This window comes from Melanerpes formicivorus, unplaced genomic scaffold (assembly GCF_026170545.1).
Source record: "Melanerpes formicivorus ecotype bairdi unplaced genomic scaffold, bMelFor1.0.p_v2 SCAF_15, whole genome shotgun sequence".
Classification (NCBI taxonomy): domain Eukaryota; kingdom Metazoa; phylum Chordata; class Aves; order Piciformes; family Picidae; genus Melanerpes; species Melanerpes formicivorus.
In genome coordinates, this window is record NW_027142367.1 from 12914392 (window position 1) to 12940498 (window position 26107).

General features: G+C 44.3%; 1 protein-coding gene across 4 annotated transcripts in view; it reads left to right on the top strand.

Moving 5' to 3' along the window:
- The window catches only part of LDLRAD4 (low density lipoprotein receptor class A domain containing 4), a 390804-nt gene that overhangs the window by 134045 nt on the left and 230652 nt on the right, over nt 1-26107 (top strand). For all 4 annotated transcript variants that reach the window (XM_068147658.1, XM_068147659.1, XM_068147657.1 and 1 more), the window contains one exon: nt 5758-6218. In XM_068147658.1, the coding sequence (XP_068003759.1) occupies nt 6179-6218 (40 nt within the window). In that variant the 5' untranslated portion in view covers nt 5758-6178. The remainder of the gene's footprint in view (nt 1-5757; nt 6219-26107) is intronic.

Sequence of the window (26107 nt, forward strand, 5' to 3'; positions counted from 1 at the left end):
GTCCCCCCACAAAGTCTTCGCTTCTCCAGGCTGAAAAAGCCCGGCTCTCTGAGCCTATCCTCATAGCAGAGGTGCTCTAGCCCATGGATCATCCTGTGGCCCTTCTCTGGACTTGCTCCAACAGTTCTATGTCCTTCTTATATGGGGACACCAGAAGTGGACTCAGTATTTGAGATAGGGTCTCAGAAAAGCATAGGGAAAGGACTGGACAGTAGACACAGGCCTTAGCATCTATAAAAGCATAGATAAAAGTGGTGGATATTAATAGCTAGTTCAGAAGTCTCTGTGAGAAGCAAAACCAAAGGCTGGAAAACTTGGTGAATCTGAAATAATGGGTGGAGAGGTGAGCTGTATGTCTGCCTATATGCTTCATTTTAAATAGCTTTAGCAGACATCAAAAGATATTTCTTCAAACACCATTTCATAGAAACAAAATACTGGAAGCGTTTTTCCAGTCAGAAACTCCAGATTTGTTCTGCCTTAACCTGTGGGAAGTATAGGCCTTATTTCATCTAAGTATTTAAGCACATGGATAGTTCAGTACTTGTCCTGACTTCACTCAGGTTACTTCTTTTCCGTTAATTCGGAGACGTGCTTAAATCTTCTCTTGAGCTGGAGTCTCACTGCTGGCTTCTGTCCTGCTTTCCATCATGGAGCAGGTCAGTGTTGGCAGTGGCTGTGGTCTTGGTTGGCACCTGGCTTCTGCAGCAACCACAGCCAGAGGAGGACAGCACAAGCTGTCCGTCCTCCTACACTTCCTTCACCTGAAAGCTAGAATTTCAAGCAGTGAGTTGTCTCTTGATGAAATTAAATTGAACCACACTTCCCAAGCTCTTCAGTGACTTCCTCCAAAATGCAAACGTGTGGGCTGGTTTGACGGGTGCTCCTCTTAGGGAATTTGATGAACACCTTGGTGAAATGCTGTCTTTGAGGTTGTCTTGTGCCAGGGGCTCTCACAGGAGACACTTCTCGTGGCTATAACCCTCCTGACAACACATCCAGTAAGTTCCTAATGGCTGTGTGGGAACCAACAGCACATGGCCAGAGAAGGAGATTGTGTATAGAGTGAAAGGAAATGGAAAAAAACCCAAACCCAAACAAAAGCCCCAAGCTGCAGCATTTACATGTCAGCCAGTGCTTTCAAGTTGTTCAAGATGTTAGAGAGTTGTCTTGGAAAAAACAGTGTTTCACTACTTCTTTCAGTGCAAGTTCCTCCAGGCTTGGCCCTGATTGATGATTGCAGAATAGTTCATAAACTGTAGGTATTACCAGAGGATTTAATGACGTTTCCTGGCTGCTTTCTCTCTGAGATGCTTTTTTTACAGTGGCCTATTCATACTGTGTCTTCAAATACATAAGAAAAGAGAACTAGCAGATTGGCTAGCTAAGTATGTGTAGAATCATAGAATGGTTTGGCTTAGGAGGGTCCTTTAAAGGTCCAACTTCCCCTGGAGAGAGGAGGGATATCTTCAACTCGATCAGGTTGCTCAGACTCCTGTCCAACCTGTCCTGGAATGGTTCCAGGGATGGGACATCTCCATCTACCATGTCTCTGGGAAACCTGTACCAGAGTTTCACCACCCTCAGTGTAAAAGAATGTATTCTTTATTTCCAGTCTAAATCTCTCCTCTTTCAGTTTAAAACCATCACCCCATGGCCTGTCACAACAGGCCCTGATAAAAAGTCTGACCTCAGCTGTTGGATAGGCCCCCTTTAAGTACTGAAAGGTCACAATAAGGTATCCCCAGAGTCTTCTCTTCTTCATGCTGAGCAACGCCAATTCTCTCAGCCTGTCCTCAGAGAAGAAGTGCTTCAGCTCTATAATTGTTTTGCCCTCCTCTGGACCCACTCCAACAGATCCATGACTCCATTGCTTCCCTGGGCAGCTTGTTCCAGGGCTTGACAACGCTGTTAGGGGGGGAAAAAAAATCATATTGTCCCACCTAACACTCATTTGTTGCAACTTGAGGCTATTTCCTCTTCTCCTACCAAGCACTGTTCATAGCTCCACGTGCTGTTAGAAATGGAATTTTCCATTTTCCTGATTTGCAGTGGTATTGGTTGGGCTGCTTTGTTGTCTTCATTTGAATGCATTCAAAATCAGAGAGACCTGAAACAGTTGTGCAGATATGGCTGATAAAAGGTCTGTCTATTGAAAGTGCTCATTAAATAGCCTGGTTTGCCATAGGGGTGAAGCTTTTTATAAGTAATCAGCCTGTTTCTGAGTTATGAAGAAGACAAGCAAGTGTTGAGCACTACACATTGTCCTGCTAGTCACTTCCCAGTTCATCATCTCCCAAGGGACAGGAGCGCTTTTGCAGTGGTAGAAAGTGCTCATTTAGGGCAATCAAGACAGTACCTTCTTTCATGCAAGTCCTTAGGAGAGAACTTAAACCTGCTACAGTGCACTACCTTTTAAATTCTAAGGTGTGAATAAACTCTACAAAGTGATTCAGTGTCCTGTGACAGTGACTCGAGGTGAGGAGAAAGTTCTTCACCGAGTGAGTTGTTCGTCATTGGAATGTGCTGCCCAGGGAGGTGGTGGAGTCACCGTCCCTGGAGGCGTTCAAGAGGAGATTGGACGTGGCACTTGGTGCCATGGTCTAGTCATGAGGTCTGTGTTTATAGGTTGGACTCGATGATCTTCGAGGTCTCTTCCAACCTTGGTTACACTGTGATACTGTGTGATGCTGTAAAATTGCATCTTTCTGTCTGAAGAAGCAGTGGTTGCTGTGAGTTGCAGAGTTCCTTCAGCACTCTTAGGTTCTTAGAGACTTTAGCAGAAAAGTTGATGTGGAAAAGAATTATCTTAATAAAAGATTATTTTTCAAAAAATAAGTGAAAGTACTATTATTATTTTCAGAACCAGAGCTTTGTCTTTTACAAAGATTTCACAACAAGAGAATTTCCCTGGATGCTGAAGTACTCATGCACATCTCTTGAACATCTCCTAAGATGGGGAGAGAAATTAAAATGCTGAAGCTAGAAGGCATCAAAATTGTGGATTTATAAACCAAATTAAAATGGTGAAAGCAGAAGGCATAAAAATTATGGATTTATAAACCAAAATCACAGTATCACAGTATCACAGTTCATTAGAGGCTGGAAAAGACCTCCAGAGATCATCGGGTCCAACCCCCCTGCCAAAGCAGAATCACTTAGCCTAGTCCACACAGCAATGCATCCAGGGTTTTGAAAGTGTCCAGATGAAGGAGACTCCACAACCTCTCCAGGCAGCCTGTTCCAGTGCTCCATCACCCTCACTGTAAAGTTTTTCCTCATGTTGAGGTGAAATCTTCTGTGTTCAAGTTTGAACCCCTTGTTTCTTGTCTTATTACTGTGCACTACTGGAAAGAGCTTGGCCCCCTCCACTTGACACCCACCCCTCAGATAGATATACACATTGATGAGATGCCCTCTCAGTCTTCTCAAGACTTCAGTGGTGGTCCCATTGAAGTGTGTGCTGTATGTGTTCCCAACTCTATACTGGCTTTTACCCTTCTAGTGTAAAATGAAAGTGCAACCTTTGATTTTAAGGGGGAAAATGTATACACAATGAAATATGAAAATAAAGTTCTAATTAACCCCCCCTATTTTTCTAGTTGCTTCTCATTAAAAGGCATGTCTTTAAGGCCCATTGAGTAAACATCCTGTATGGAAGTCTGGAGAAATGAATTTTCCAGGGAAAATTGATTGGTCTCTTAACCAAAAAATCAAAATTTCTAAAGCTGAAAACATGAATGCAAATATGGACCTCCTCTTACAAATATAGAAGAAACTGAGGCCTCTAGAGAAAAAGCTTGGGAAATGACTGCAACATTCATCTGTAGTCACTAAAGAGTAGTTCGGATGGTGTTTGGAGCCAAAAGAAATACGTGCTGCAGTGTATGTGCATTATACTCGCTGGATTGTATGTATTTTAGAATAAAATAACCTTGTGTGAAACGGTTCTTAGTTGGAAGGGCAGGAAAAGCATCTTGAGGAGGTTAATCAGGAATATTTTATTCTGAAACAATAGCATTTTAAACACTTCTCTAAAATGTTTGGCGCAGCTTTTGCTGATAGAGGATACCACACGTGAAGTTGGGTTTGATTCCCTTCCCCTCCCTGCTCCCCCCCCCAGTTTCTACATTCTCTTCTATTAAGTTGAGATTTTGGGGCAGGAAATGGTGTGCTGGAATGTGGCAGGGCCAGCAGTGGCTAGTCAAAGGCTGTTGGAAGCCTGAGTCTGCTTGAATGCATTCAGAGTTCCTGGCGCTCTAGTGGAGAGCTCTGCCAAAGCCCTGGACCCTCTGGAAAACAGCAGGGCCCCTGCTGGGCTAGTGGAAATCCTGTTGGAAGACTGCAGGACTGCTAGCAGAGCAGTGGAAAGCTCCTTCAAAGCCACAGATCCTCTATAAGGCAGTAGGACCACAGATGGACTGCTGGGAGGACCTTAGAGCTGCCCTTCAGTACCTGAAAGGGATCCTACAGAAAGGCTGGAGAGAGACTTTTCATGCATGAGGGTGTCTAGCAATAGGACCAGGGAAATGGTTTTAAGCTGAGGGAGAGTAGGTTTAGATTGGATCCTAGGAAGAAATTCTTCAGTATGAGGGTGGTGAGACTCTAGAATAGGCTGCTCAGAGTGGTTGTGGATGCATCCTCCCTGGGGCTGTTCAAGGCCAGGTTGGATGAGGCCTTGAGCAGCCAGGTCTGGTTGTGAAGCATCCCTGCCTGTGGTGGGGAGGTTGGAGTTGATGATCTCTGAGGTCCCTTCCAACCTAAGCCGTTCTGTGAGTCTGTGATCTGTTCTGTAAAATTACTTGTTTGTAATGTGGGTCAGTCAGTTTGGATACAAGTAACTAAGCAGTCTGTCCTGTGTTGATGATCAGAAGATCATCATAGATATAGTTTCAGCCTGCCTGTGCCACCAAATTGGGACATAACATGCCAGGTATTACGACATGAAGGAACAGGATGGCTGGGGAGTGAGTGGATTCTCCTCCCAAGTTCCCTTTTTTCATTCCTTTTTGTTTTCTAATAGAATCTTCTCCCTGAACTTGTACCTGTCTGCTGCTCAGCTTCACTCCGTAAAAGTAAGGGTGCGCTAGTTTGTAAAGGCTGGATGTGCAGCCTCTCTGGTTTTCAGTGGGTTGCAGAAGCAGCAGGATGCAGCACAACCTAACCACCTTTCTCTTGTATAGCCTGTGGGCATTACCAAATGTCTGAAGATACCGAGTTGCATCATCTGTGTTACAGCTGAGATTTCAAACAGATAATCAACAGCGCAGGCATACAAAGATTTTTAACCTCAGAAGACTTAGAATGGCACAGATAGTGTCGGCAGACAGCGCTCTCCTTCCCTGCTCCAGAGAAGAAGGGAGGCAGCTCTGTGAAATGCTAATAATCTCACTGTGGTTTTGAATAGACTAGACTTGAGAGCCCTGAGTATTTTTCTTTTTCTCTTTTAACTGCAATTTTGTTATTGTACTGCTGCCCCCATCTCTTGCTAAATATGGCTTTTGAAATGTAAATCATACCATGTTCTCAGAGATGCACATGACACCCTCAGCACTGTTCCTCTTTGCACTTCAAAGAGCTGTGTGGTCACACTTTGCATCTCAGCAAAATCGCAATATTTGCCTTCTGAAGATCTCCTTTAATGTGTACAATCAATCCCTGATAATGTGTTTTGGGTTTTTGTTCCCTGGAGTCTGTTAATTTTAATGTTGCCACAGGTCATCAGGAAACATAATCTCTTCTTTTTTAATTTCTCAGTGAGTGTGCCTGAGGGGAGAGAGGAACACGGGAGAGGACAGACAAGCGAACATCACCGCTGTCCGAGACCTGGAAAAAATGGTGCTGGATGAACAGAGGATTAGAACGGAGTTGTAAAAGGGAAAGGAAGTCTTGGCAAGCAATTTGCTTCATTTCCGCATTCATCATGGCCCAAATCCTCTGGCTGGCTGGTTGATGGAACTGTCCAATGTTTCCTGCTTAGCTTCAGTGCAGATTCCCTCTGCCACCAATCACAAGATCCGGGATCAGGTGGAAACTGGATGGTGCCAAATCCGGGAATGGAAAGAAAAATGGACTCTGGTGAGCTAAGATGGAAGTGACTTGACAGCTCCAAGCTCGGCTGTTGTCTCCAGTAAGGACAGGTTAAGACGGGAATCTCAAGCTTCACTGGGAGAGCAGTATGCAGGAAGCTGGTTTTCAGGCCACAAATGCTTTCACAGGTAAGGACTTCTGGTTCAGCTTATAGTTCTGGGGGAGTTTATTGGAGTTTGGCAAATAAATGGAAATAGGTCTAGGCTGTCATTAGCATCTTATAGGAACTTTCAGTTTAAATAATACCTCAACACAGTTTTCTTGAGTTCGAGAAACAATTCAACACTTACACCGACAGTAACAGAGTTGTGTGTATTTCAGGCCTTCTGAAATGGATGGCCACAAGGGAAGGTGTATCTCAGCTTGCCTCATTAAAGTGCTCATTAACAGCTTAATGAGCAGCCTCCTGGGTCAGTATAAAATCTAGTCTGTTAAGTTGCTCTGGTGTTCAACACGGGCATTTAATGAGGTCACAGGATGAGCATGCTTCCAATCAGGAGGCTTCTCAGAAACACATCAGTGTTGAGCTTTATCTCATCAGCCACAGCACTGGGCAGAACTTGCCAGGTACCTTCTTGTGCTCCATCCTGCCCTACATCATCAACGTACTGCAGTGCCTGAACTGTCAAAACTGGGCTCTTTCACCTCAGAACTGGGCTCTTTTGCCTCAGTCCTATGTATTGCCCTGTAGGTAGGTTGAAAATAATGTAATGAGGATGCTGAGGTGCTGTGTCTCTCTGAGGAAAGCTCCCTCTAGTGTAAAGTTTGTTGGAGTTCATTCAGTCCTTCCCCTGCCTGGACTGGTTTCTGGTTTGAGAGGTGGGAGAAGGAAATGGGGGGCCGAAGATCCTGCTGCTTCAATTCCACATCTGTTGACCAGCTGAGACACTGCAAGAAATGGGTAGAAAATCATCTGGATATTCATCTTGCTTTAGTAGGTCTAGATAATGGGTTAGTATCACAGTTAAAGTTGATGATGATTCTTTTCCTTTAGAAGTTTGCTGGGCTGTGGGTTATATGTATGTGAAGAGATTTTCTGTCATGGAATGCTTGACCTTGGGCTGCTTGCTGTTCTGGGAGCTCATCCTAGGAAGCCACAGGACAGAAAAACTGTTCATTTCCCTGTGGGCAGGCTCCTTCTCCAAGGCAGACCCAACCTCAGAGGTGGGTGTCACCCTTCTGGCTGCGGAGAGGTGGCAGCTCTGTGTCCAACTGTCCTCATCATTAGAGAACAGTAGTGTGGTTCTGAACTTCCTCTGTTGCCTCCTGTTGCTTTGATTCCCAGCACAGTTTTTGTGCATGCCTTGAAAGAGAGGAAATGGGAAGCTTTGCTCCACATCTGCTCCAGCATCCATGGGACCATCACAGGGCCCTCCTGCCTCTGCCTGGCCAGCAGCATGCTCCTGCAGTTCCCTGCTGCCATTCTTGTCCTATCCGTGCATCATCCTCCTTGCTGGGTCTCAGCTTATTTGTAGGAGTTTTTACCTCTACTTTCCTCTCCACCAAAATGCCTCCTACATGGATATCTCTTCCTTATTTGCCTTGCCTTTTGTGTCTCTCTCCTCTGCTAAAAACCTTATAACCTTTAGCACCCTTGCAATATTATACTATTTTCTTTCCAGCTTTACGTTCTTCTGCCACAGCATCTGCTATCTGCTTAGCTCCTCAGAAGGCTGGGGTTGTTGGCACTGTGATCTGGCTGCTTGGGCAGTGGGATGTCAGGAAGCTGGTAAGATCATAACTGCTGCTGGGTGGGATGCAGATGCTGCTGCATACAATTCAGGGAGCTTAGACTGGAGGTCTAGGGCAGTGGTCAGACTGTGGTGACAACCCACCAGATTCAGACCTGTTCTGGACACTTTAACAACTTGGTTTCTCATAAGGAATTCTTAAATGCTTTTGGAGTTGGCCTCAGGTAAGGATGTGAATAAAGGTTTTCAAATCCTCATGCTGTAGTAAAGAATTTTTAGACATCAAGTTAACTAGCACAGTATGTTCGGGAGACTTGTAAAAGGAACAGGTTAAAATATCATTGCTTTAAAGGAGGAGAAGGCAAAGACTTATGTTTCTTCCAACTTGTATCACATTGGTATCCACATTTCTTTTTTGGAGACCTTTCCTGTTCCTTCCTGGATTTATGTGATGTATTCATCAGTGGGTAGGTCTGTCTGTCTTAGAAAAATTCATTGGGCTGTGCTACACTGATTTCAGAGCTGCAATGGAAGTGTAATAGCAGGTGCATGTGGTTGCTCATCTGATCCTTCCAACGCTGCTCCTTTTGTTTTCTTGGCATGCCAGTTTAGCTGCAGGTGAAAAGAGGAGCTGCTGGCAGCAGAGGGGGCATGACTGCATGCAGATGGGAGCTGATTTGTACAGAAAAAGCTTTGATATCTGAAACCTGTGTGGTGTCAACACTGAATCTAGCCATGCTAAGGAACTATTGCAACCATCAGAGCAATCGTTTTGATTTACAACTGAGCAGAGTTTTGGCAAATGAAGCCTGGGAGGATGATGCCTCTGTGTAGCCCCTTTAGAGTGCTTCAGAAACCTCCTGTCCACCTTGCTAATTACTGTGACCTAAAAAGGCTTATTGATAAGGCTAGGAGACGTTTGGATCTTGTCTGTATTCTCATTTTACTGGCACAGATGTCAAAGCAGCCCTTTTTTTTGCAGCTAGCTCTTGTTGCCAGAGCTGGGCTCGTCCAAGCACTTAATTATGTATTACCAAAGAACAGCTTATGGTTAGAGCATTTTCACTTTGCTGTCTAAATAATGATTTCAGGAGATCATATAAGAAGAACAGGCTCAGGATTACCAAATGTAGAAAAGACAATGGAAAGGAAGTGCTCTTAGGCTTGACTAGGAAAGAGATGGGCCAGCCTATAATAGTAGAAGGCTATTCAAGTGATAGCAACCACGAAAGAGCAAGTTCACCACTCTTCAGAAGGTAAGAAGACAAAATTTGAGAATAAAAGCAATAGTATGCAATAAAGCAGACTGCATTCTGCTCCTAGAACTGATAGGTAATGTTTATTGTGAAACAAGCCTAAGATAGTCACAGAGTCTGCAATTTCTGAAGGAAAATAATACCATAAGCACAAATAAAAGGTGTCCCAATTAAAAAAAAAACCATGAGAGGAGATCAAATTGCATGATCCTAAAGTGGAGGACTTGTGCAGAAAGTAGAAACTAGATCTGTTAGAAGAGTTGAGTGTAAAAGAACATCAGAAGAATGCAGGGGCCAAATCAGGTGGGTCAAGGCACAACACAAAGTTCAACTGTAAAGGAGACCATGGATTCATAAAATTGTTTTGGTTGGAAAAGACCTCTGGGATCATCAAGTCCAACCATTGACCTAACACCACAATGGCCATTAAACCACATCTCTAAGTGCCATGTCCACACATTTCTTGACCACCTCCAAGGATGGTGACTTGACCACCTCCCTGGGCAGCCTTTTCTGATGCCTGACCACTCTTTCAATAATGATTTTTTTCCTAATATCCAACCTAAACTTCCCTGGCACAATTTCAGGCCATTTCCTCTCATCCTATCACCTGACACTAGAGAGAAGCAACTAACATTCACCTCGCTCCAACCTCCTTTCAAGGAGTTGTAGAGAGCAAAGAGGTCTCCCCTCAGCCTCCTCTTCTCCAGACTTTCATCTCCAGTTCTTTCATCTGCTCCTCACACAATAATGTTCTCTAGACTATTCACCATCTTTGTTGCCCTCTTCTGGCCATACTCCAGCACCTGAATGCCTTTCTTGCTGTGAGGGACCCAAAACTCAACACAGTGTTTGAAGTGCAGCCTCACCAGTGCCGAGCACAGGGGCAGTCACTTCCTTACTCCTGCTGGCCATAACAAGGACACAGGTTGTGTTTACAGTAGTGATAAGGCTGACCTTCTGGATGACTAACTGATAAGGAATGACAAAACTTATGATCTGATAGCACAGAGAAGACCGAGGAGTTAACAGTTAATCACTTTTGGGTTTTTTTTCATCATTCTTTGCCAAAAGGAGTGATCTGTAATCAGGTGGCAAGAAAAGGATGGCTACCTTGAGAAAGGTAAGAATTCCAGCTGGAGCAGAAACAGAACTTATCATAAACTAGTCACAGAATGGTTTGGGTTGAAAGGAACCTCCAAAGGTCATTGAGTCCAAGCCCCCTGCAGTCAGCAGGGCCATCCTCCACTGCATCAGGTTGCTCTGAGCCTTGTCCAGCCTGACCCTGAATATTTCCAGGGATGAGGCTTCAGCTACCTCCACTGTTCCAGTGTTCTACCACCCTCATGGTAAAGAACTTGTTCCTAACATCCAATCTAAATCTCTTCTTCCCTAATTTCAAACCATTCCTCCTCTCCTATTACTACAGGCTTCTGTAAACAGTCCCTCTGCAGCATTCTTATAGGCCCCCTTCAGGTACGGGAAGACTGATGTTAGGTCTCCTGGGAGCCTTCTCTGCTCCAGGATGAACAACCCCAGCTCCCTCAGCCTGTTCTCATAGGAGAGGTGCTCCAGCCTCCTGATATTTTTTGTGGCCCTCCTCTGGGCCCACTCCATCAGGTCCATGTCCTTCCTGTATTGAGAGCTCCAGAGCTGGATGCAGTACTCCATGTGGGGTCTTACCAGAGCAAATTATGAGCTGGGATAATAGGTATTTTAGAGCAAGCTGGAGCTTATTAAATTATCTCTGCAACACAGGGTGAAATAGCTGAAGCAATGTCTGAGCAATTAGTGGTTACACTGGAGAACATTTGAAGAACAGTCTAGGTTCAAAAAAAGCTGTGAAAGAGCAAAACACTGCACCTATCTATAAACTTCCCTGTGCTTTTTCATAGTATCATAGTATCATTCAGGGTTGGAAGGGACCACAAGGATCATCTAGTTCCAACCCCCCTGCCATGGGCAGGGACACCCCACACTAGATCAGGCTGGCCACAGCCTCATCCAGCCTGGGCTTAAACACTTCCAGGGACAGGGCCTCGACCACCTCCCTGGACAACCCATTCCAGGGTTTCACCACTCTCATGGTGAAGAACCTCCTCCTCACATCCAGCCTGAATCTCCCCACCTCCAGCTTCATTCCATTCCCCCTAGTCCTATCACTACCTGAGATCCTGAGAAGTCCTTCCCCAGCCTTCCTGTAGGCCCCCTTCAGATCCTGGAAGGCCACAATTAGGTCACCTCGGAGCCTTCTCTTCTGCAGACTGAACAGCCCCAACTCCTTCAGTCTGTCCTCATAGGAGAGGTGCTCCAGCCCTCTGATCATCCTTGTGGCCCTTCTCTGGACACGTTCCAGCACCTCCACATCCCTCTTGTAATAGGGGCTCCAGAACTGGACACAGTACTCCAGTATTCCCCCCTTTGGAATAAAATAACTTATCTTAGGGGGAAAAAGTTTGAATCAACCAACTGATGTTTTTCTTTTAATAAATAGCCTGTAGATTGTGGTATGATAAAGGAATTTGGATGTTTTTTTTCCCAGAGAGTACCTTGTCAGTCAAGCCTAATTTCCCAGTAAGTAGAGAAAGAGTGTATCTGGATTTTTGGAAGGCTTTTCACCCTACAAGGTGGGTACACAGTTGGCTGGAAAGCTGTTCTCAGAGTAATTACTAGTGATTCATAGTCAAACTAGAAGGATATGTCAAGTGGGATTCTGCCCTGGATTGCTTGAAAATATTCAATATTTTAATTAATGACTTAGATGATAGAATCTGCATGCAAAATTTCCAGATGACACCAACCGGGGAGAGGATGTAAACCCTCTGAGCACAGGATTAGAATTCGAAATGAATGTGGTGGATTGGAGAACTGATCTAAAATAAATATGATGCAGTTCATCAAGGACAAGTTCTAAATGGTAGTTAGGCAGGAATAATCAGCTGTGCAAATCAAAAATGTAGAATAACTGGAAAGGCAGAAGGTCTGCAGAACACAGATGGGCAGTTGCAAGAGTTTGGAAAATAGCTATGAATCAACCATACCATGCCATAAATGTTGTGCTAGAATATATGGACAGGAGTCTGCATGTAAGACATGCAAGATAATTTTTCCACTTCACTTGGCATTTGTGTGGCTGATGCACCGTTTCTGCTGTGAGCAGCGTTCTCCAGGCCTCTTGGAAGCATCCAGAGAAGAGGAAGAGGAAAGGCCAGAAGGTCTTGAATACTGTGTTCAGTTTTGGACTCCTCACTCCAAGAAGCACATTGAGGTGCTAGAGCATTGCCAGAGAAGGGCAGCAAAGCTGGGGAAAGGTCTGGAGAATGAGAAGTAGCTGAGGGAGCTGGGATTGGTTTAGACTGGAGAAGAGGAGGCTGAGAGGAGACTTCATTGCTCTCTACAGCTCCCTGAAAGCAGGTTGGAGTGGGGTGGGGGGTCAGTCTCTTCTGTCTAGTATCAAGTGACAAGATGAAAGGAAATGGCCTGAAATTGTACTAGAGGAAGTTTTGGTTGGATATTATGAAAAAAATTCTTTCCTGAAAGAGTGGTCAGGTGTTGGAACAGGCTGCCCAGGGAGGTGGTGGAGTCATCTCCCCTGGAGGTGTTCAAGAAATGTGTGGACATGGCACTTTGCAATGTGGTTCAGTGGCTATGGTGTTGTTAGGTTGATGATTGGACTCAATGGTCTTAGAGGTCTTTTTCAACCAAAACAACATATGATTCTATAGGTCTAGACAATATGGCCCTTGGGAACTGAAATATTGTCAGACTAGAGCTTTAATTCTCAAACTTTCTGAAGATGCTTTCCCTAGGTTCCCACAAAGCAGCAGGGTTTGTGCCAGGGCCTGTGTCTGATGCATGGAGCTCCATGGCAAAGTGTAGCCATGATACAGTGGTGCTTCGGTGTGATGGTCAGAAGGACTAGCTTGCTTGCACACTTCTTAGCTACTGGGAAGTACTAGACCTGTCTTGGCCACTCAGTGCAGTGCCAGTGGTAGGATCCCAGACAGCCAAGGTCCATTTTTAAAATTGGCTGCTTTCTTCACCAGTGTGTGAACCAGAGTGCTGGTTTGGGAGAGCAGTGTGACTCTGCAATCAGCTCTCCATTACTGGCCAGTGTGTGGCACAGGGACATCCAAGATGATGAAAGGATAAGGGGAACACTATGGAATGGATTGAGAATCAGCGTATGAAGCCTCCTGACCTTGCCAGGTCAGCTGAGGTCCATCAGGATTTCAATTAGCTCTATCTCAGCACAGGCTCTGTCAGACCTGGGCTGACTTGGAGGCACTCCTGACTTGTGACCCTCAGCAGTGCTGGAGGGATTATTAGCTCTGGCACTATGGAAACCAGAACAAATAGTAAGAGGTTGCTCTGTGCAGCAGGCCCCTGCCCTTCAGCCTAGCCCTGACTTTTCCTGTCACCTTCTGATCCCATTCTGTCATAGCTTCATGTCTTCTCCCTCACACCTTCCCCTGTGGAAGTGATGGCACCCTCAAATCTTTCCATAATCCCTTGCAGCCTTATGTCTCAAGGTCATTCTTGATGCAGCCTGACCTTGGGCTGTATTCAGAGAGGCCAAATTACTCCCAAGGATTAACTCCTCAGCTTGGCTGATACTTCTCCAGGCCCTGCTTTAGCAGAGAAACAGAACTCATCTGTTAGACGAGATCCATATGCTCATAGGAACATGGCTTGGTGGAGCTTTTCCAGTCCTCCCACCTTGATTCTGTGTGTCCCTAGCACTCAGGATTTCTGCTGAATTTCTTCTCCTGTGTTTCATGCTTTCCCAGCCACTTTGCCTTTTCCCCCATGTGTGCCCAAATCCCCTATCTATATTGAGGCTCCTCCATCCCTTCCCGTTTGTACATCTGGTCTCATCTCTGCTCCAGATTTCTTGCCCTTCAGGTAACCTTCCTGCTTTTCACTGCTTTTTCACTAACCAGGGACATCTAATGGAGGATGTCCCTGCTCACTGCAGAGGGGGTTTGACTAGATGACCTTTGGAGGTCCTTTCCAGCTCAAACCATTCTATGATCCTTTCATCTTCTTTTCTTTCCAGACCTCCCTCTAACAGACCAACTCATTACGACTTAATTCCAGGTTGTCTAAATAAGCCTCATCCCCTCTTTTCTAGGCTCAACCCTTGCTCTTCTTGTGTGCCCTTTGCTGGGGCGAGTACCTTTCTCCACGTCACATTGGATTAGGCTGCCCAGGGAGATGGTGAAGTCACCATCTCTGGAGGTGTTAAAAAATATGTAGATGTGGCAGTTTGGGACATGGTTTAGTGGCCATGGTGGTGTTAGATTAACAGTTGGACGTGATGGTCTTTTCAACTGAGACGTTTCTGTAATTCTATCAGTGACTTCTGTTGGTTTGTGTGGGACCTCTCTTTGCAGGAAGGTGATCTGAAAGCCATTTTGGCTTCTCTCCATGCAACTTGTTTTGCTTAACTGCTGGCATTTTGGGTGGAGATGTCTCTGCTCTGGAGGTGGTAGTTCCAGAATAGGGAGGCTCCTTAAGGAGTTTACGTGGGAGACCAGGTTAAATTGTTCCAGCAGATTACACATGACCCAGTTGGCCACTATTCATTTAGAGAATGGAAGAGTGATAACCATTTGAAAGTATATGGAAATTGCATGTAAAGAGGAAGATAATAGAAACTCTTTTCCAGTTCTGTTGGGGATAGAGCACAAAGTAACAAACTTACTGTGGCAGAGGGATTGAGGTTAGACATTAGGAAAATCTTGGTAAGGGTAGCTATGAACTGCAGCCAATTGCCTAAGGAGGTTGCAGAGTCTCCTTCACTGAAGGTTTTTAAGAACAAGTTAGACAAATACCTGTCAGGAATGGTTTATGTATAAGTTGATCTTGCCCCAAGGCAGGGGAATGGACTTCATGAGAGCACTTCCAGCTTCACTTTTCTGTGATTCTATTATTGCTGGTTCCCTGGATAATAAATGTACTTTTTACAGTTGGCAACCTACCTGCACTACTCACTCTTTTCTGTATTTAAGCAGGTTGTGTGGAGCTCTTGGAATAAATGATAAAGGCTGGATTAAGAGTCTTAGGTGTTTGGAATCTTCACTCACTTCTTGCTGGAGTTTTGCTCCATTGCATTCCTTATAGCCTGGCCTTCTGTAAGTGTCTTATTTTTGGGAGGTGTGACGTATGTTTCTATGTCTGTGCAACTTGTATAGAAATACTTTAATGCTACAGAAATACTGCATCCATTCTTCTCTTTCACAGTATGCAAGTATTTTAAGAAAAGCTTTTGCCACACTTAGATAGTAAACATATTTAAAAGGTGATTGTGAAGAATAGCCCCAAATAGGACAAAGCCAAGGCAGTGGTCCTGGGAGGCTGTTTCCTTTGTTGTTAATAAAATCGTGTGTGGAGAGCGGCCAGGCAGAGAGGGACCTGGGGGTGCTGGTTGATGGTAGGCTGAGCATGAGCCTGCAGTGTGCCCAGGCAGCCAGGAGGGCCAATGGCATCCTGGCCTGCATTAAGAACAGTGTGGCCAGCAGGAGCAGGGAGGTCATTCTGCCCCTGTACACTGCACTGGTTAGGCCACACCTCGAGTCCTGTGTCCAGTTCTGGGCCCCTCAGTTTAGGAAGGAGGTTGACTTGCTGGAACGAGTCCAGAGAAGGGCAACAAAGTTGGTGAGGGGCTTGGAGCACAAGCCCTGTGAGGAGAGGCTGAGGGAGCTGGGGCTGCTTAGCCTGGAGAAGAGGAGACTCAGGGTTGACCTTATTGCTCTCTACAATTACCTGAAGGGAGGTTGTAGACAGACAGAGGTTGGTCTCTTCTCCCAGGCAGCCAGCACCAGAACAAGAGGACACAGTCTCAGGCTGCGCCAGGGGAAGTTCAGGCTGGAGGTCAGGAGGAAGTTTTACACAGAGAGAGTGATTGCCCATTGGAATGGACTGCCCGGGGAGGTGGTGGAATCACCATCACTGGAGGTGTTCAGGAGGAGACTTGACAGGGTGCTTGGTTGCATGGGTTAGTTGATTAGGTGGTGTTGGATGATAGGTTGGACGTGATGATCTTGAAGGTCTCTTCCAACCTGGTCTGGTCTGGTCTGGTCTATTCTATTCTATTCTATTCTATTCTATTCTATTCTATTCTATTCTATTCTATTCTATTCTATTCTATTCTATTCTATTCTATTCTATTCTATTCACTTAGCATCAAATATCTAACTGGTGCATCTGCTGCTGAAGGTAGCCTTCTGCCTCAGAATTATAATTGAGGCTCAATGTAAAACAGCAAAACAGGTTTGAAGTGCCTTCTAATAAGTATATAATGTAATTAATATTAAAAGCAGCTGAAAACCTCATTTATACATTAATATGGGTCTCCCACATTGCTGCTGTCGTTATTTGCATGGTTTTCAATTACAGATAAACATCTAATTAAAGACAAAAAAGAGAAGTTGAATACTTAGCAGAGCATTCACATCCCCCTCTGTTCAAGTCTTGTTTTCATCTGCCTCTTGAAGCTGGTCTGGCCTTGCTTAAATCTCTGCCATTTTCCTAGCAAATACATTCTTATGTTATGGGTTTTCAAGGTTACTGTGTCACTCACAGACATCTCAGTGTCTCTTAGTTCTTGAGAGAAACAGATTGCTTTTTGCAGTGGCCCTTACTCAGCACACAGACAGTAACAGATCACATTCCATTGTACCCCCTCAGATATTTTATTTGGAGTGTGCGATTTTTGGAGTACAAATAGTATTCTCAGCAAAAAATACCTGGAAAAAGATGATACATCCTTAGTCTCTCATAAGAGTTTTCTGTCTAAATTATGTTATGTTCAGTAGCATTCAGCAAAACTGTTTTTAGTGTAGTAATGCATAGATTGGAGGTCTCTTCTTCAGGGTTAAATGCTCTACCAGAATTCCAGGAGAGTGAGAAACTGTGAAAATCAATTGGTGAGCTCGGCTGCCCTGTCAGTGATAGCTTTTGGTCATAACCTAGTTCTTCTGTTGACCTTAAGATCAGTGATTGTAACAGCAGTGCTTTCTGCTTTGGGTCACTCTTGAGATCTGGGAGGTCAGCTTTTAAGTGTTGATTGCAAACTTTGTGTAGGTGAAACATGTTTTCTTTCCTTTCACCTCAAGAAAGCAGATCTCTTCAGATCTCTGCTTGAAAGGCTGTTTTATGTGTAACTGGACAGGTACTGCCTTTGCTAATTGAACTGTGGCAAGTCCTTATGCAAACAGAGAGGCATTTCACAGAGTCTCAGAATGGAGGGAGTTGGAACCTTCTCTTCTCCAGGCTGAACAGCCCCAGCTCTCTGAGCCTGATCTCACAGCAGAGGGGTTCCAGCCCTCTGATCATTTTTGTGGCCTCTGGTACTGCTCCAACAGGTCCATGTCTTTGCTGAGATCTCCAGAGCTGGACTAATACTGCAGGTGGGTTCTCCCCAGCACTTGACTGTACCCTTTTGGAAACTTGAGGAGATACAGTGGAAACATGAGTGATATTAGCCAAAACCTGATTTTATTTGTGTGAAAGGATGCAGGATATTCCTGTGCACTCAGCTCCAGGCAGTGTTAATAGCTTGAAGGGACATTTTGGTCTAGTGTTTTGCAGCTTGGTTCTTCTGTAATGTCAAGCAGACATTTGACTTGCTGCTCTATCAGTGCTCTCTTACCATACATGCCCTGTCATTGCAGGGCAAATGCTGTGGTGAAAAAGCCTAGAAGTTATTGAGGAGAAGGTATCACCATGTATACAGGTTCAAATGTTACCACTTACCTCTCTGGTACTTACACCTAGTTTGTAGGAAAGCAGGTCAAGATGCATGAGCGTGAATTTCTTTGTTAAGCCTTTTTTTGTTGCTGTTTGAGTTGGTTGTTCAGAAGAAAGGTTCTTATGGGTGGACACAGTCCTTCCTCTGAGCCTTCTTAGGAGCATGCACATTTTGGTGGCTGTGTCAGCTACATCTTCCATCCTGGGGCTTGGCTTTCCTCACTTTGCTGTGGAGCGACATGGATCTACCCAAGCACACACCCCACACTGAACCTCTCCCAGGTTTTCTCCCTGGGGACTGCCCAGAGAAGAGGAGACTCAGGGGTGACCTTATCACTCTCTACAACTACCTGAAGGGAGGTTGTAGACAGGCAGATGATGGTCTCTTCTCCCAGGCAGCCAGTACCAGAACAAGAGGACACAGTCTCAGGCTGCGCCAGGGGAGGTTCAGGTTGGATATTAGGAAGAAGTTCTATACAGAGAGAGTGATTGCCCATTGGAATGGGCTGCCCAGGGAGGTGGTGGAGTCGCTGTCATTGGAGGTGTTCAGGAGGAGACTTGATGGGGTGCTTGGTGCCATGTGTTAGTTGTTTGGGTGGGTTGGCTTGGTTGATGGGTTGGATGCGATGATCTTGAAGGTCTCTTCCAACCTGGTTTGGTTTATTCTAAAGGTTTATTCAACCCGTGCTCCAAACCCTTTCTGGAAGGATACTCCCACCCTCTTTCATTTCTGATCAGCCCTCAGCAACAGTGTGTAAGCAAAATGTTCAGTTTCTAGTGGGATCATTACTTGCTAATATGATGTAGCCTTCAAGCTGTGCCAGCCTTGTACCAACACCCAAAGATACCATTCCCCTGGAAGAGAATATGACACAATACCCTGAGAGAGCTGTAATAACACTGCTACTTCCTGAGATCCATCTTCTCCACAGCTGTGCCTATGTTGGGCTGGCAAACTGCTGATTTCTGAACCAAGGAGACTTTAAGCAGTGGGTTTTGTCAGTATCTGGAGCCCAGAAACGTGGGGTTTGATAGCAAAATGAAATTCCTCTTTATCACATCGGGGTCCTTTCCTGTAGTCACCCCACCACAATTTGTAAAACTTCCCCAGTAGCTTGGGCACATGTACCTGTGTGCAGGTGGCAAGCAGGGACACTCTCCCTGCTCTTCACAGCCATGGGCCCATTTCCACACTTTCTGGTGCTAGAATTAACAGTGTCTTCACAGCAAAGAAGAGATGGAGCAAAATGTCTTTCACATATTGCAGGGTTTGATTTTATTTCTTAAAACTGTGTGTTCTCTGTGTCCTTAGCTTGCTTTCATAGAATCATAGAATAGTTTGGGTTGGAAGGGACCTACAAGGGTCATCTAGTCCAACCCATTCTGCAGTAAGCAGGGGCATCCTCAACTAGATCAGGTTGCCCAGAGTCTTGTGGAGCCTGACCTTGAATATTCCAGGGATGGGGCTTCAACTACTTCCCTAGGCAACCTGTTCCAGTGTTCCACTACCCTCCTGGTAAAGAACCTGTTCCTAACATCCAATCTAAATCTACTCTTCTCCCATGTGAAGCCATTGCCCCTTGTTTTATGACTGTAGACCTTGGTAAACAGTCCCTCTCCATCCTTCTTGTAGGCCCCCTTCAGGTACTGGAAGGCCATCATTAGGTCTCCCCGGAGCCTCCTCTTCTCCAGGCTGAACAACCCCAGCTCCCTTAGCCTGTCCTCATAGCAGAGGTGCTCCAACCCCCTGGTCATTTTCATGGCCCTCCTCTGGACCCGTTCTGTCAGATGTCCTTCCTATACTGAGAGCTCCAGACTGGTACACAATATTCCATGTGAGGTCTTACCAGAGCAGAAAGTCACTCCCTTCTGATTTAAGGTCAAGCATAGAAGAAGCTCTGTTTGAGGAGTGAGGAGCTAACGATGAGGATTTTTTACGATGAAGACTGTACAAAAGAATGGTAGTCTACAGCCGGCATCTGAGCAGCGTCTTCAATCTGTGCCTTGGAGGATAGGCTTGTTTCTGTCATCATCAGTAAAACAGCTTTGTTCAGTATCATTCAACTGCTGACAGTGCTGTGTTCCTGTGTGTTGTAGGTGTACATATGCTGAGCTGGTGGCAGGAGCACCCAGGGCAAGGTTACTGGCTTCAGAAAAGCCTTGTAGACTAGCTTGGATAGGAATTGTTGAAGAATTGTCTGTTTATCACAGTATAACTAAGGTTGGAAAGGACCCCAAGGATCATGGAGTCCAACCTATCAACACAGACCCCATGACTAAACCATGGCACCAAGTGCCATGTCCAATCCCCTCTTGAACGCCTCCAGGGACGGTGACTCCACCACCTCCCTGGGCAGCACATTCCAATGACGAATGACTCGCTCGGTGAAGAACTTCCTCCTCACCTCGAGTCTAAACCTCCCCTGGCACAGCTTGAGACTGTGTCCCCTTGTTCTGGTGCTGGTTGCCTGGGAGAAGAGACCAACCCCTTCCTGGCTACAACCACCTTTCAGGTAGTTGTAGAGGGCAATGAGGTCACCCCGAGCCTCCTCTTCTCCAGGCTAAACAATCCCAGCTCCCTCAGCCTCTCCTCATAGGGCTTGTTTATCCTGAAGGCTTAGACTGTACAAAGCAGTGTTTTGTACTAGCTGAAACCAGGTTCACAGCCTGGCTATGTACTCGGTTGGTGCTTGATTTAAATGGAAAAAAAAGGAGTTTGGGCTAGAGTCTCCATTTTTCCCCTTTCTGAGCTTTATTATACTTGATTTGTTTATCTCAAAAGAAATTCTTTCAAGACAGTATCTGCTTCCAGTTGCTCAGAGCAAGAATTTGAAGAGACACATGACCTGCTACAACAATGCATGAGTAAATTCAGAAAAACTTTGCTGTTCTTAAAATCAGGTTGCAGGTGATCCTGCTCTGGCAGGGGTAGTTGGACTAGATGGTCTTTTGAGGTCCCTTCCAACCCCTAGCAAATAAAGACACTTCCCCCCCCATAGGAATCATAATGCTTCTGCCCAAACCCATGCTGTTCAAATAAATTGTTGGAGAGTTTCTGTATCACAAAAGGAATAGGGATAAACTTGAACAATAAAGGCAATAAGTATGGTTCTTGAAGATGTTTTTATTCAGGGCCTTCTTCAGTGCATGCATGGAAAAAAGTGCCATGGCATTGACTTGGTGGCTTTTGTACGATTCCTCAAGTATGTTATTGTGTTAAAACCATATTCTGCTTTTTGGTATAAACAAGTTAGTATTCTCTCGGGCATATAACTAGTGATCAGTGTTGCACCAAAGAGCCTTCAACTGAAATGAGGACCCTCCTTTCTTAAACCACTGAGGGGCAGCCCCTTTTATAATCTCAAAATCTAAAAAAAGGTAAGATAGAAGCAGAAAGAAAAAATACTGCTGTCCTGCATTTAGAGACAGACAACTATGGCACAAATGATTTTGTTTTTGAGGACACAAATGAAATACTTATGTGGAGGGAGCTAGAAAGCTTGCCAGACCTGAGGACTAAAGCTTCAGCCTCTGAATCTGAATCCAGGATGAAGGGTGAGATTTGAACCACAAGTACTAAGTATTTATTTCTTCTCTCCAAGTTAGCAGCATGCCTACTGTACTACTTTCTCATGCTTCATCTGTTGTATCTTTATTCTTTTTACTTGCTGTCATGAGAAGAACTTAAGAAATTAGGAATTCTTGGGGAAATTGGAGGCTTGCTGTATGGCAGTATTGCTGGAAAGAATTTCTCTGAAGAGGACTTACAGCTGCTCATAAAATATGTGACACCAACAACCCTTCTCATCTGCAGGTATTAATTGTGCATTGGGAACTAGGGGTGCTGGGATCCACGGCTGCTCAAAGGATGTGGGATATTACTTAAGGGCTTATAAATATATCTGTCATTGACTTTCCAACTAGAGGATAGGGTTATTGAAATTTATGGGAACAAAATGTAGTGAGATGAATACAAATAAAGCTGTCCATCTTAGTTTTACTTCTTTTTGAAGGATCTTTAAATGCAAAATGTGATGCTCCTTAATGTAATGCAGGCAGCCTTATTGCTTTGTGGCTTTATGTGCGTATGGACCAGACTTCTGTGGTGTCTTAAGTTGTATTTTGAAGAGCCTCAGCAAGGTCTGTTCTTTATGCAACTTGCTTGCTTAGAAGGAAGGCAGGCAAGTTTTGTGGAAAGATCATATTTCATACTTCAACTAGTGGTCTGTTTGGAAAGCAAACAAACAAGATACCAAAACCCACAAGTATTCAGGCATATGAGCTCTTCATCTCCAGGAAATCTTTAAATAAGCATTCAAGATTCTTCAGCTTGCTAAGGGCCATCTTCTGCTACATAAGCAAAATGGCATTAAAACCAGCCATGGCCAGCCAGCAGGGAGAGAATTCTCATGCAATTGAAATTAGCTCTTGCTGTATTAGCATTTTGCTTTAGTATCTAGTATTGTGATAGTGAGCAAAATCTCCATCCCTATTTGTGGCACTGTGGTTCAGCTCACAGGACAGCTTTGCTGCCACCAGGATACCCAGTAGCTGCTAACAGAAGACTAGAGGAAGTGAAGGTGCTTTTTTCCAGCTGGTCACTATGTGTGACCTGATGGAGAGGCAATGAGATGCTGGATGTGCTAATGAGAGAAATAAGGAAAGAGAAGTGAGGTCTAGGGACAATATCTAAAACTGAGGTAGACTTGCAGAATTTTACCCTCAAAGATGTGTGTACTTGAGCCTGCCACCTGGAAAGAGTGTTCATGGAGATAAGGGAAGAAAGATGTCAAAGCCTTATTGTGATGGTTGCAGAAGGTACAGCTGTAGATAAATTTAGATGTATATACAGTGGTTAATACCACTCTCTTAACAACAGTTGCTGTCATTACAACCACACTGAAATTCTGCCAACGCTGGGTTAGAAAAACCTCTAAATGCTTGCACAGGGACCAAACTGACAATCTTGAAGCATTTTCAACTGGGAAAGAGCTATAGTCGTTTCTGAATGAAGTATCATAAATCTACTGTGCTGATTCTTAGGTTTTCTCTTGTTAAATATAGGGCCACTGTCTAAGAGTCGGATCAATGTGAGACTGTAGGATGCCAAGAAAGGAGTTCTCGGATATGTATAAATAAACCTTTGGTGCACTCCTATTTTCCTTCCTCTTCTCTCTGCTATTATCCCACACATTTGCCCCCAGGCTTTCTGTGCACCTTTTTTTTTTCTATCTTTTAGTAGTAGAGATGCTCGTAGTAATTCTCTTCCTCTGAATTTTATTCTTGAAGAAATAGATCAATTATACAGTGTAGTGCTGGTTAGGTTACAGCTAATAGCTGTAGCTGTTAACCTCATGTGTTCTCTCTACCTCTGTGGTAGTAATGAATCGTTAAATTGAGCCGAGGAGTAATCCTTGAGATATAAAAGTAGAAATCATTTAACAAAGGCATTCCAGAATGGCAGCCCTAAAAATTCTTTTATTGATTTAACACTGTCTAATGTTATCAATATCTTCTGACTGTTTAACAAAATACAGCTTGAAAAAAAACTGTGAGAGTAATGCACAGAGTATTTCTGTGCCCTGCTGCAGCAGGCATTCTTTATTGTGTTTGAATCTTTCAAGGTTGTTCTTTGGAAAATGGGAATTAACTAAGGAGCAAGGTAGTCTTGGCATAAATATTACCAGAGATCCGCTTTTAATAACAGATGGGGAGTTGTTAAGAGCACTTAGTTTGGCTAAGTACCTCTACCAGAAGAGACAAAGTGGAATGATTACATCCAGTTTGATTAAAAAGGAATACTTCCAGTCACATAATGTTGTCAAGAACCAGATATGCCTTTAGTACAAGGGGAAGACACACCACTGTCCTGGTCCACTATGAAAATAAATCTGTTTTCTCCACCACAGAGATTATATTCTTGCCTGCTAGCCTTTTCTTTGGTGATTACAATGAATTAAATCCTTTAGTCTGAAGTGAAACAATAACTCTCCTTTTCTGTCTCCATCACTTTCAGTATGTTGTGCAGCATTGTTGATAGTAGTATTGTTCCTTTTTTCCTCCTTCTGTCAAATTTTACCACAGAAGTAGATTCCATGAGAAGCTACAAAGATTATAACATCTGTCATTAGATGTTCTGGACATGTCATAATTGGTGAAGTTCAGCTGTCAGAGTTTGTATATTAGGAAGAATTAAGGAGAACTGAAATGGCATCCTTAAAATAGCAAATAATTTTATATTGCAATCAGATGTTAGAATAAAATCTGAAGGATTATAGGCTAAAATAAAGCTGGCCAGAAAAGCTATCATGTTTATCAGGCTGAAGATATCACATAGCTTTGTTTTTCTCTTTTCAGCAGTAATAACACTGTTATGTCTGAGGTTGGTTTCCCTGGGTAAATAAAAGAGGATCCTGGATTTTAATTCCTGTGAGAAGGTAACTGAAATTCGGAATGGTTACTTTCCAAATGTGCTGCATCTGCTCCTAACCTACAGTTGCAGTAGTCATGAAGAGTAAATTACATATGGTGCAGAGTTCAGTTATTGATATTAGCAGGTGCTTGGCTGCACAGTGTGTCAAGTGTAATGTTTATCCTTAGATTTATTCTGCTGGAATTTATTGTAAGATACTTGGAGGTTCAACTTCCCCATAATGACATACGCTGACACTGTAAGGCATTGCATTGCTGATGATCTAACAGGTACTTGTGTTACTGAGAAGAGCTGTTCCATTTGCTGTTCTGTATCTCATAGAATCATAGAATCAAGGAATCATAGAATGGTCGGGGTTGGAAGGGACCTCCGAAGGTCCTATCATCCAATCCCCTCTACAGTAAGCAGGGGTATCCTCAACTAGATCAGGCCCCCCAGAGCCCTGTCAAGCCTCACCTTGAATATCCCAAGGGATGGGGCCCTAACCACCTCCCTGGGAAAACTCTTTCAGTATTCCACCACCCTCATAGTAAAGAACCTGTTTCTAACATCCAATCTAAATCTCTCGTTTGAAGCTATTGCCCCTCATCCTGTCAGCACAGACCTTTGTAAACAGTCTCTTTCCATTCTTGTAGGCCTCCTTCAGATACTGGAAGGCTGCTATTATGCCTTCTCTTTTCCAGACTGAACAACCCCAGCTCTCTCAACCTGTCCTTGTAACAGAGGTGCTCCAACCCTCTGATCATTTTTGTGGCCCTCTGCTGGACCTGCTCTATCAGGTCCTTATCCTTCCTGTGTTGAGGGTTCCAGAGCTGGATGCAGTACTCCAGGTGAGGTCTCACCAGAGCAAAGTGGCAGAATCACCTTTCTGGATCTGCTGGCAATGCCTCTTTCGATGCAGCCCAGGATGCATGTTGAGCTGTACATCCCTGTATTAGTAATACCTACAAGGCAGATATTTTAGGAGGTGGTAGTTTCTTTTATTAGGCCATTTGATTGAGTTGGAGAAAATAGCCATGTGCAGTGTAACTCCTTCATGCCTTTGAAAAACATCCTGAATTACAGGTTTGCATGCTCTAAACATTGCCTGTTTCTTTTCTACTTGTATCTGTTGATCGATTAAGAGGTAACTTCTCACTTTATAAAGCTTGCCTTGATTAAACTGCCATGTCTACCATAAACCACAACTTCGTGATTTCAGCCTGTGCCATTCAGGACACATAGCCTGATTTTCTTTGAACTGTCTGAATTAAAGGTACTTTTGGCCATTTTGCTTTGTGCCAGGTTCTCCCTTCACATTTTCTTACTCTGGGTACAGCCAGAAGGGCTGACTCTTCTACCTGTGCTCAGATCAAGTTGTGCTAAAAACTCGACGAAGCAGTTGAGCCTATGATTTGCTTTTTGGTTTCTGTTGTTCCCATCCCTTGAGTTTTCATTACAGACCCTATTGGTAGCCAAAGTATTTATTTTGTGGTCTGTTGTGTGTGATTCAATCTATTTAAAGCTTAGTTTAATGCTTCTCAGTCAAATCACCCTTTACATCCTTGTGAGGGCAATTTTCCTATTTTCACTTTGTTCTTTGTAGCATTTGCAGTTTTCTGTCAGTTCAGACGTACCTCCTTCCTCCTTATCTTCTGCTCCTCAGAGCTTTGCCTCCACTCCACTAGTAATCTTGCATGGAAACCTTTTTGGGACCAGGGGCAGTCTACACTGCTGATGATTCAATACCAAGAAGAGAAGTACCAGGTCCTCCCACAGCCACCCTTGTCGTATGCCACCTTTCCCATTTCTTTCTGATGATCAGTCTGAAGGAGAAGAGCCTTTGGATAAGACTCACCACCTCTGCTCAGAGGTTGTGGTCCGGCTAGTAGCCTGAGAACTTG